This window comes from Xiphophorus maculatus, chromosome 13 (genome assembly GCF_002775205.1).
Source record: "Xiphophorus maculatus strain JP 163 A chromosome 13, X_maculatus-5.0-male, whole genome shotgun sequence".
NCBI classification, from domain to species: Eukaryota; Metazoa; Chordata; class Actinopteri; order Cyprinodontiformes; family Poeciliidae; genus Xiphophorus; species Xiphophorus maculatus.
The window spans coordinates 21,485,993-21,497,342 of record NC_036455.1 but is presented as its reverse complement, the minus strand read 5'-3'; the positions used below and the strand labels follow the sequence as shown (position 1 = coordinate 21,497,342).

At 38.3% G+C, this 11,350-nt stretch overlaps 1 protein-coding gene across 1 annotated transcript; it reads right to left on the bottom strand.

The window, feature by feature from the left end:
• Positions 1 to 256: 256 nt before the first annotated feature.
• On the bottom strand, positions 257 to 10,439 carry pdk4 (pyruvate dehydrogenase kinase 4). The gene is made up of 11 exons (XM_005802699.3): positions 10,068 to 10,439; positions 9,642 to 9,783; positions 7,862 to 7,933; positions 6,576 to 6,760; positions 5,890 to 5,979; positions 5,538 to 5,615; positions 4,317 to 4,393; positions 4,144 to 4,242; positions 3,933 to 4,046; positions 3,061 to 3,174; positions 257 to 2,593 (listed from the first exon to the last, which is right to left on the bottom strand). The coding sequence occupies exons 1-11, from the start codon at positions 10,183 to 10,185 to the stop codon at positions 2,447 to 2,449; spliced, it is 1,236 nt and encodes a 411-aa protein (XP_005802756.1). The 5' UTR covers positions 10,186 to 10,439; the 3' UTR covers positions 257 to 2,446.
• Positions 10,440 to 11,350: the final 911 nt, after the last annotated feature.

The window sequence follows — 11,350 nt, the reverse complement described above, 5'->3', positions numbered from 1 at the left end:
TGACACACAATACCATCTATAAATTTAATGGCACAACAAAAAATGTCATCTTTATGACACTTAAATCCAATTTGCATAATAATTTGGAACACGGTGTAGTTGTCGAACCAACGAAGTGTGTGTGTGTGCGTGTGTGTGTGTGTGAGTGAGAGATCCCGTCAGTTAAAAATAACAAAGTAATGGTTCACAGTGTGTTACTTAACAGGGCACAAGGGTAGTTCCCTGTTATAAATCATTAAACATTTCAACAAAGGCCTTTGAGCTTTTAAGATGTGTTATTTTAATAAACAGCTTGCTTCCAAAAAAAGTTAGGAGTTGAAAAGTCATTGAACTAAAATAAAATATATGAATCTACAAATTACTGCAGACAATGCCAAACTATTTATGCCCATTAAATTTGTTCCACAGTTTTTTCCCGTCTTCATTCAAAACTTGCATGCATTTCATTCGGTTTTCATATACTAGAACAACACTAAGTAGTACATAATTGTGGGTGGGAGAAAAATTACGCATGACTTTCATAATTTCTTTCGCAATTAATAATGTGGAAATTGTGTAGTGCATCTTTGATGATTATGTGTGAATTTTTTGGGTCTTTCTGCAACAATAAGAAAAAAGTGTTGAGGAAGACTAACACTGCACATAACCGTGAACAAACCATCTATGTGCTGTAAAAATGTGGTGGTGGCAGCATCGTGGTGTGGGAAGGGATTTCAGCAAAGACAGAGAAGCTGGACTGAACAAGCACACAGAAAACCTTGATAGAAAACTGTTAAGTGCTTTAAGATTTGAGAGAGTGGATCACCATTCTGAAGGACTAAACATACAGCCAGCGGTGAAAAGGGCTGACTCAAGTCAAAGCATTTTCATGTCGTAATGGTCCAGTCAAAGCCTCTAAATATAAATGAAAATCTCTGCACCACTTTGTGTTGGTTTTTGCATAGAAAAACTTAGAAACAGTTTCTCTATGATGGTGTTTTTCTCACTGAAACATTGTCTCCGTCTTACTTCGGGAGCAAAATATTGGGTGATAAGGCACCAAATATTTAAATTTTTTTTACCACAAACTTGCATTATCATTATATCTTTAAAATGGCAGCTATTTGTCTACCTGAAACAAAATGTTCTCTAGAAAACATGCGCTCAGCAATGTCTTACTAAGCACACTTCAGCACCGCAGCCCAGTATCAAGTTTCTTTGAACCTTTTAAGAAAATGTGTCACTGGCTTAAACAAGAAAAAGAAGCGAGCGTTAGCATGAAGTTTAATTGGCTTGTCTTCTGTATTCTTTGGATTACATTACTGCACGGCATTTTAAAATGGAAAAATGGATGACAAAATTCACGCATCATTACAAAACACTTGGGCGATAACATACTTGTAGAAGGAATCTGCTGAAACCTGTTATGCAAGTTTTGGCAGTTATTTTTAAGAAATACTGAAAAGGACAAACATCTGTTTAGTTCAGACCAAAGTGAACCTGGCAGCTGTTGCAGTCGAAACTTTAAAGTTCAGCATGCAAGGACTCGATGCCACAGTAAGAAGTACATAATTTTCTAGCTAGAAACAATCAGATTTAGCACTGCTACTTCATCTTTAACATCACTAAGAAATGGTTTAGTTGAGTGAATTAAGCGGCATGGAGGGTTAAAAACAGACTTTGCTCCCCTTGTGTTACTACACTCATCATGTTTGACCTGAGTGATCCCACGCTGGCTGGCTTCAGCTAGGCTTTCCCAGACACAAACCCCTTATGCAGGATTAGTAACCGAGGATCGTGTATCAGTCTCTGATTTGAGAAATAATTACAGCTCAGTCATGTTCACACATCCACCGTGGTTATAACATGTTAAGAGAAACATTTAAAAGGAGTGATGTTTCCTCTGGAATTCATGATTTTTTCCCCCTACTAACACTGAAGTAAAACATCTGGAAGATCAGCGGATGAGGTATTCTGTGAATGAGGAATCTGGAGCAATGACCGCATGTGACAGTAAAAGTTACAGTGGGAATACTTGTGTACATAAATCTCCTAAAGTTCCTTAGTGTTTGCGTGTGAAGACACTTCTCAACAGAAGCAGGTTTAGCGTTTGTATCTGCTAACTGAGCCATGAAACAAATTAAACTCAGCTTTTTTTCTTTATCATCTTCCATTAGCAGCACAAACAAACTTATAAGTGGTGTATGAGGTTTCGTGAGGTTAAGCTGGTCTGAAATGTGTTTTTATGTTTATCATTTCTCCATGAAAGAAACTTTCTCATCACTGCTCTCCTGAAGCTTTCTTGTCTGGGAGAAGATCCCACATTTCATACAGAGAAATTCAAGTTCGGTCACGTGATAGCTTCATCGTCTCCTCACAGGGTTCCATAACTTTGCTTTTTCTTTTGTTCGTTTTTACACTTTCATTCAAACAGTTCCAGAATCTCTTCCGCTTCCGCTTGGGTCCGCTATAACTGGGTCCTCTCATACTTGCCCAGTTTCTTTGGCTCCTTGCTGGGCATGCACCAGTCGTCTGCCTCTATGCTGGCCTGGTAGTGCCGCAGGGCTGACTTGTTGAAAACAGGAAGTCTCTCCACCGACTCCGAGGACAGGGCCTGGTCAGAAACGTCAGAAAATGAATAGTTACTCTCTGGATCCAATTTCGTGCTGACATATCTAAGTAACAATGAAATCCTGGTTACTTCCTAATTTGCTTTGAAATCTGATTATTTTTAGATACCTATGCACTTTTATTTTAGTTTAGCTTGCATACATAAAATACAGATCAAAGACCTTAAGAAAAAAATAATAATGAAACAGCCCAGGTAAAGGCAACAGTGCAATGGGCTTATACAAAAGCCTCCACCCAAAATGCATAGAAAAAAAGTATAATAGGAACAACAATACAACACTTCAGTTGATCATAAATTTATGAAATACGATAATACAGAAGAAAACGTTTTTGAGACATACTCATTATCAGTCTGACATTCATCAGATGCAGATTGACTTTGTGTTTTGGTCATTTACTTAAGTACATTTATAGCTTCAAAAGTGTTGCTGTAAACTGATCCGATCTCACCTTTAAATATATGACAGCTGAAGTGCCGTAGCCCTCCATGGAGTAGAGCTGCAGGTCTCCTTGGAAGTACTTAGCATAAAGGCGAGAGATGGGAAGACCATAACCAAAACCAGCCTGAAGGTAGAAAGGAAACAAAAAAATAAAGGTAACACTTAATAATGTGGCCTGTGCAGATTAAGACGGATTACTCCAACATTACATTTATAAACTACACCCTGTAAAGGCTTCTCAACAAAACATTTCCATACTTACTCATCTGATTGCGGCTTAAATCCAACAACATGTGGCTGACTGCATTCCTTTGCTGTGTAATCAGCTGACTTTGCAACTATGTTTGATTGTGTAAAACTAAGTCTAGCTTACAGAGCGCTGCATATTATTTTACTTTTATTATGAGCTTAAAATTAAAGCAAGATTTCTCCAAAACACTCTTGTCCCTAGTGGGGTCAGGAGAGGTGCTGGTGCCTATCTCCAGCGAACGTTTCGGGCGAGAGGCGGGGTTCACCCTGGACAGGTCGCCAGTCCGTCGCAGGGCAACACAAAGACATACAGGACAAACAAACATGCACACACACACTCACACTTAGGGAGAATTTTAGAGAGACCATTTAACCTAATCGTCATGTTTTTGGACTGTGGGAGGAAGCCGGAGTACCCGGAGAGAACCCACACACACACAGGGAGAACATGCAAACTCCATGCAGAAAGACCCCAGGCAGGGAATCGAATCCAGGACCTTCTTGCTGCAAGGCAACAGTGCTACCTACTGCGCCAATGTGCAGCCCCTTCTCCGAAACAAAATAGAAAATTACACTTGAATTTTAAGATTGTAAAAACATTGTCTAAAGCAAGAGAGGCACATTTAATCTTACCAGCGGAGCGTTTCTAGACATGTCTACATGGACGGGACTGGGAGCCGTGGTGTACATGTAGCTGAAAAGACGTTCAATCTTCCTCAAGGGGACTCCGCCACCATTATCCGACATCTGACATACAAAGACATGAAACGTTTTCATTTGGAACCATATTTTTTATGCTAACTAATCTGTGTGAACAGCACTAGTTTAATAACTAGTTCTATACCTTAATAGTAAGGTCTTCATTGCCCAATGAAACGCGGACTTTAATTGGGGGCAACGACGGGCTCGTCTCGTGTGTCTCTACAGTGGCTCTCATGGCATTCTGAAGGAAGAAAATGATGAGGAACTATAGAAAAACTCAGGGGAGAGTTTTTCCGTGATTCGGATGAGATGTACCTTGAAGAGTTCAAACAGCATGTGGTAGAGATGCGAAGGAACATATACGATGTGGATGGGCTGGCCCGGGCTTTTAGCTGAGAGACAATTCACAGCATACAGTTTTACATAGAGAACAGCACAAATTCACATTTAACTAGATCTTATTTAGTCTTGTACTGTGTTGTATTACATTAACATTTAGTCAAAATACAGTCTACAAAATTCACCTACAATTCAATCAAATAGTCAAATTCAAATTCCACACAGTTTAATTGCATCTAATAATAATAATAATAATAATAATGAGTCAGATTTAGTAGATGGATAAATTACAGATAACAAATCTCCTTGGGAACCAGCACTCGTACAAGCATTACTGAATTTAATGGTACATCTTCTCCTTCATAAATCTTGGGTCTGTTTGTTTTTTTTTCCCCACTTTCTAAATTACACAGTTCAGGTGCAACATTATGACCATCTGCTTATCTTGTGCTGGTCCCTCTGTTCCTGCCTAAAAAGCCTTGTTCTGTTGAGGGACATGGACTCCACTAGATCTCTGAAGGTGTGCCATGCTGTCCGTTCACAAACCACTAACTACAGCAACAACTCCACCACCTCCTACTTTGACATCAACTTTAACCTTGCTGCCAAATACGTCCCACTCACCAACAGATACCACGACGAGAAGATAATGGTGCTATTAAAATCATATGTTAGTGGACACAGCGTTACTTTATCGCAGGTTAGGTATAGTAAAACCTGCTAACAGTCCCAGACGGGATTGTGCACAAACGTATTTTTTTTTAGTACTACTTGTTCTGCTCTATGCTAGGATAAAATAGGATTTGTAGCACAAATTACCCCAACATGTCAAATCAACCACATATTTAAAATGCTAGAATGTGCTGTTTTGTAGTGGGACACTGATATTTGCAACTAATATAGGTTTTCCAATAGTAATCCTAAAAAAAAATCATTCTAAGAGTCTGTGTCTGGTTCAAAGGGAGTTCATTTAGACGCTGACTAGTGGTTTTTGTCAGAGTCAGCTGACAGGAAACAGACACCCTGACACTCAGTAACAAAAAAAAAGAGGAGAACCTGCTGCTTGCAAAAGACAGAAAAACGAACACTTTTGAGACAGAGAGAGGGAAAGAGAGAGACAGTGAGGTATGCAGGAGAAATTTGAAGAATACAAAGCTGCATGCTAAAAATAGAAAGTATTTAATGCATTTGACTTACAGTTGACCTCCTTTATCTCCATGTCAGGAGAGGTGAGGTAATACTGCTCACACAGCATCTTGGAGGTCTCATAGGCATCTGCGAAGTGACAACACCCAACCTTGTTACTGCTTTACCAGAATTTCAAACACCCAAAAACATGGCAACCTGAGCTAAACGGTGAGCATCAGATCCTCTTTTTTTTGTGTCCCATGGATGTCACGGTGACCAGTTCCCACCATATACACCATGATGGCACTGCTTTCTGCTTAAAGTACGTATTTTCACATAGTAATGTATAATAAGGTCAAACAAGGGGTGGTGAAAACAGACTGTTTGTGTGTACAGACAGTAGGTCAGGATCACTTATTACCTTTTACGACCTCTACCACGTCACAGCTGGGGTCAATGCTGCCGATATGTTTGGGATGGGCTGGATTTACGCTGCCATCAAAGATTAATGCTACGGGGAAACAAGAAACAAACATGTTTGAAATGGCTCACATGTAGTGTCAGATGTAGATGTGAGGGAATTAAAGGTGATGTGCACTGTGAACTTTTTCACATTTTGCCACATTAAAACTACAGACTTCAACGCGTGTAATTGGGATGTTACGCAACAAACTAGATACAACACTTGTGAAATGAAAGAAGTCGGATATGTTTTTTTAAAAACACTGAAAAGTGCGGAGTGCATTTGTGAAAAGAGCTGACTCTGATGCTCTACTCCAGTCTAGGCCCGTCCGTTACAGGTGAATCAGTATAAAAATTTTCGTTATAGCAACATCAATGTGTTAAAGTGTCATGAATGCAAATTTTCATGTCAACAATGAAACTGCGTTTAGTTTTTTGCATAGACTTTTATTGTACTTTATGCTTTACTTTTATTGGCTAAAAGACTAAAGCGCACAAAGAACGGTTAAATTAAATACATAAAACATAATATGGTAACAACTTATCTTGATTTACAAGGGCCCCATTACTGACATGAGCTGCTACTTGCTACGTGTTAGGATCTGTGTTGATTAACTCACAGTTACTACAGAGTGCAATACTGACTGTGCTGGTTCATGAGCATGCGTGTGGAGATGCGGCTCATGTAGAAGCGGTCCAGGAAGTACTGGACGTTCTGGTTGGTGACGGGGTCCACGCCGAACGCCTCCTTGAACTCCAACACACCCTGAGCCATGGTGGGTACCACGTTGTTGTGCCGGTTCCGGATGTTCACAAGAGTCTGTGTGAAGCTACAGGTAAAAGAGAATAAAAGGTTAGTAACGGAGGGTACAGGCTTCGTTGGGTTCGGCTCATCAGAAACATTTCTTTTATTGATGTTAACACGCCAAACTGAGTCAATCAGGTATTTGTTTTTGTTTGAAACTTGTTAATTAAATAATAGTTAGAAACCTTACTTTTAAAGCCGGAATAAAAAAAAAAGAAGTTATGGATCCTTATAGCCTCAACTGCCTATCGTCGCATTCATTCACTTCCCAGGCTTCCTAAACATTTTCATGCCAAAATTCCACGTGAATATGATTTCTCCAACTTGAAATTTAAAAATTCACAATGCGTATATAAATTCAAAATGTCATTATGAAGGTAGATGTTCCCATCTAACGATGGGCTTTTAACATATAGTTTATCTTTATCAAAATGATGTTTGTACACTCCAGAAATGTGTAAAAACCTTTCTGGGGTTTGTACACAGAATTTTTATTTTTTACTATTTTCCACTTTTGGCTCTATAAGAGAAGAAATAAATTAAAAATTTTAAATATCATTAATTACAATGTTTGTGAGCTTTTGCACTTATTGTCCTTAAGTAGCCAATTCAATAATTAGTGATTGGTTATTTTTTATGTTTTTACTATTTTAGGGGCAGTTTTTACCTTTTAAGGTAAAAATAAGCAGTAGTTCTCCAACTTTTTTATTATTATTTCTTTCTTCCCACATTATCTTATCTTGTTAAACCCTCAGTTTTGACTTATTGAAAGGAAACATACTTAAAGTGGTGAACCAGTAAGCTTTACAAAGTACAAAAATAAAATTACACGTTAATGCTCTGTTAGTAACATCTACTGTATATAAAAGCTTAAAGAAACAGTCTGACAAACAGTAATTGCAATGTTTGTGTGACTGCAGTCTCACAGTCATACATAATATTGGCAAAAATGCCTGCATCTTTTTTTTAATTCTTATTATTATGACAATGGATAATGGGATATATTGTTATAAACTCTTGAGTTTGTATAATTTACCTGAGGTTTGTCATTAAACTATCTGAAGACAAAAGAAAACCTAAACTACTATCACAAACACATAGTGGGATGTCTAATATAATGGCTTACATTTTTAGGACATCCTTATCGTCTGGATCTTTTTCTAAAAAGTCAACAAGCTCCATCAAACTCTGTGAATACCTGTAGGACACAAAAGGAAAGAAAAAAACAAAAATAAATACAGGCTGATGTTTTATGACCAGGAATGACAAACAAAACAGCAGAAGATTATCTAATCTTCTTCAAAACTTTATACATCACACTGAACAAACTTTTCCATTTCCTCATTAACAATAACTGCCTGTCATGTGCGGGACTTCTTGTGCAGGCCAGGAGAACAACGGGGCCTGAGTGCTGAGCTCACACTCTCTTACGCTCTGTCAGTGCAAAAAAAAAAAAAAAAAATCTGGGTGAGAGGTGACTCACTGTGTCCCTGCATGTGCTTTCTATGTCCCTCACTGAGCCTGTGCCTCAAGTCAAAAAAAAAAATGTATTCATGTCCATGTGAACAGGCAGATATCTCTGCTGGAATGGACACAAGTATAACATGAAACATCAAGATATTTTGGCTTCAAAGAGAAGCCACTGAGCTCTTCAGTTATGCAGAAACAAAAAACTTGACAGAGCATTTAAATGTTTGTATCTGTGGCTCTTACGCTGTTATGTAAACATTAAAAACCTGGAGGTAGGATACATGTGTGGAGAGCTGCCCCCAGCTGACGCTTCACGGCGTCAAGTACAAACACAAACAGTACGCGTTGTATTTCTTCCACAGTAAGACTGATTGTCTGCAAATAGAGAATGCTGAGTTGGTGACCAGCAATGATCGCAAACTTTGAAAAGTAACTTCTAACATGAGAATGTAAACTTTTTTATACAGAACTTAGACAAAATGTGTAACATAAACAATGGATTTTAAACATAATTAACATAATTTCACAATTTCTGATAACAATGAGAAAAAACCATTGCACACACACACACACACACACACACACACACACACACACATGCATGCATACATCAGTGGTTTTGCTCAGCCAAATTGACTTAAAATACATGCACCTGTTGGTGGAAACTATTACTTTCAGGCATTTCTGGGCAAAACAGCCTCAAACTAAACACTGAAACAAAATGTCATTATGATAATTTTTGCTACTCATGAGTAGCAAAACAATATTCATTTAAAAATCTGTGCTGTGTCCAAAGCAAAACAAAGGAATGTATTCACTCTCAAGTTCATTTAAAGGCAAGATTCAAATTTCAAGACTTCTCTAACATTTTTAGCACATGGTCTACCATAGCATATTTTTTAGATTGATCAGGATTTAAATATGGAAAAAAAACTGAGATGGATGGATGAGTGATGGACAAATGGACGGTGGATTAACAAAAGTACGGCTAGATACTAGAGATCTTCAAAAGAATTTAATCGTCTTGAATTACATATTTTTTTCATATGCTATAATTCCACTGTTAGCTAAGCTAAGAAAATATTTAGATCAAATTACATTAACAGACACCCAGAATAACAATCCAGCACATAGGAAAACAACTCATCCATCAATATTTAATAGGTTTGCTGCAGTTTGGATGTAACCTAATCTTCATGTCTAATTAAAGTGAAGATCATTAAAGATAAAGATGGTAATAGGTTTGTTACTTTGAAAGGATTAAATACAAGGAAGATTTTCTGTATGGTGTAATCATAACAAGATTTTGGTACTGGAAGGAAAGTTCTGCAATCCCCCATTGGCATGAACTTAGGATAATGGGAACAACTGACTGAGGTTTGGCGACATGCTTTCTGTTCAGCACAGTGAATCTAAAACAAGTCCAGGTATCCTACCAGCTTGTCAGGAGCTTTACAGATGGAGTGCCAAGAAGCTTGTCAGGGAGGTAATCAATTTCTTTCATGATGTTGGCCAGTCTGACAGGAAGCTCCTGTCGCAGGAACACAAAGGACGTCTTCTCGCATGCATTAGCAGAGCCTGTGGTCACATGAGCGACATCAACAATAAATACAACAACATTACAACAAAGCAGAAAAAAAGCAAACGGTACAGAAAACTGCTAAACGATACACTTGTGCAAATTAATTATGTTTGTACAAATTATCTGGAAGTCTCCTAGACAATAATGCAGTCTGCAGTTATCTGGGCATGACCTGTACTTTGCTAAATTAGACAATAAGTAACGCCAATTGCGTAATAGCAGCGTAAATGTATAGTATGAACATGGAGCATATAGCACCACATCAGCCAGGAGCACTTACCGAAGTCAATAAACTGCTTCATGGACAATGGGGAAGGCGAAAACTTGGAAAACCTCTCCACTTGTTTCGGTATCCCAGCTAACGAGCCGTTTTTCAACAAAAACTGGGCGAACCTCATTTTTTTCTCCGCTCCAGTAGACCCCAAATGCTAGCAGTGTATCAGGGACGAGCCGTCGTTTCTGACTCCAGCACAATCCAGTTTAACGATTTTTTTTTTTTTTTTTTTTTTTTAGTTAACAGGGCAATAATTCGGCGTCACATCAGTGAAATCCTTCATATCATCCTTCATAGGCCCGCTCATGTGTTTTTCTCTGGCTGTGTCCTTCCATATTTGCGCCCTCTGAATTCAACTTCTAGCGTCGAGCAGGGGGGGGGGGATGTTGTTGTCTGCAAGGGGAAGACGTAAGACTGACGTTGAAACCAACCAATCAGCGCTTAGAGTTTCTTCATTGTGGGCGGAGCTCAGAGCCCCTCGGCTGGTACCGAACTGGAAGAGCCGTACAATGACAGACCTCTTTATGATAGCATCACCTACCGACCGGTTATCAAAAATCCCTGTGTTTACTGTTTTGAGCCACTGCCATCATTTTTTTTGTAGCATCAAATGGATGTTTCTGGCTGCACCCGGAGTTCAAATGAAATAATAAATTGGAAGTAGCCTGGGCTGTAATAAAGTAAACTGTTACATCATGCAAAACCTTATCTCAAGTTTCCTTTCCTCTATCATAAGGCATATTTTTAAATCACTACTTGACCAATACTTTTCTCTGATATAATTCTTATGGGATGCAAACAGTCTGTATTTATAAAGCAGTTTTGTTTAACACATTAGGGCAATATAAAGTTTGCTATTTTTTTTTACATATGGGTGCATGTCAGATCATAAGTTATGATAAAGTTTATTTATTTCTGTAATTCGATTCAAGAAGTAAAACTTATATGGACTCATTACGTACAGAAGAATAAATAATCAACGGTTTCTGACATACAGCTAATGAAAACCCAAAATTCTGTTTCTCAGAAAATTAGACCAATGAAAACTGTTTTTTACACAGACATGTTATGTCATGGCTATAGCCAGTACAGACATGGTGAAGACTACTGACTTAATCATGCAGGGAAGAATAACTGACATCCTCCACAACGAAGGTAAGCCACAAAGTCCATTGTACAACAGGTAAAGTGTATGCAGAGCGACATAACTAAGCATACTGAAAGTTGAGTAACATGAAAAAAGTGTGTTGAAGAAGTTTGTGCAAGGAACAGAGTTATCCTCAACTTTG

What these genes read in the sequence shown, in the direction of transcription:
- pdk4 (XM_005802699.3), bottom strand. Translation starts at nt 10,185, where the DNA reads ATGAGGTTCGCCCAGTTTTTGTTGAAAAACGGCTCGTTAGCTGGGATA. An exon ending in CATGCTCATGAACCAGCACA is followed by an intron (nt 5,980 to 6,575) that starts GTCAGTATTGCA and finishes GTTTCCCCGTAG; the next exon opens with CATTAATCTTTGATGGCAGC. An exon ending in GGAGATAAAGGAGGTCAACT is followed by an intron (nt 4,394 to 5,537) that starts GTAAGTCAAATG and finishes ATTGTCTCTCAG; the next exon opens with CTAAAAGCCCGGGCCAGCCC.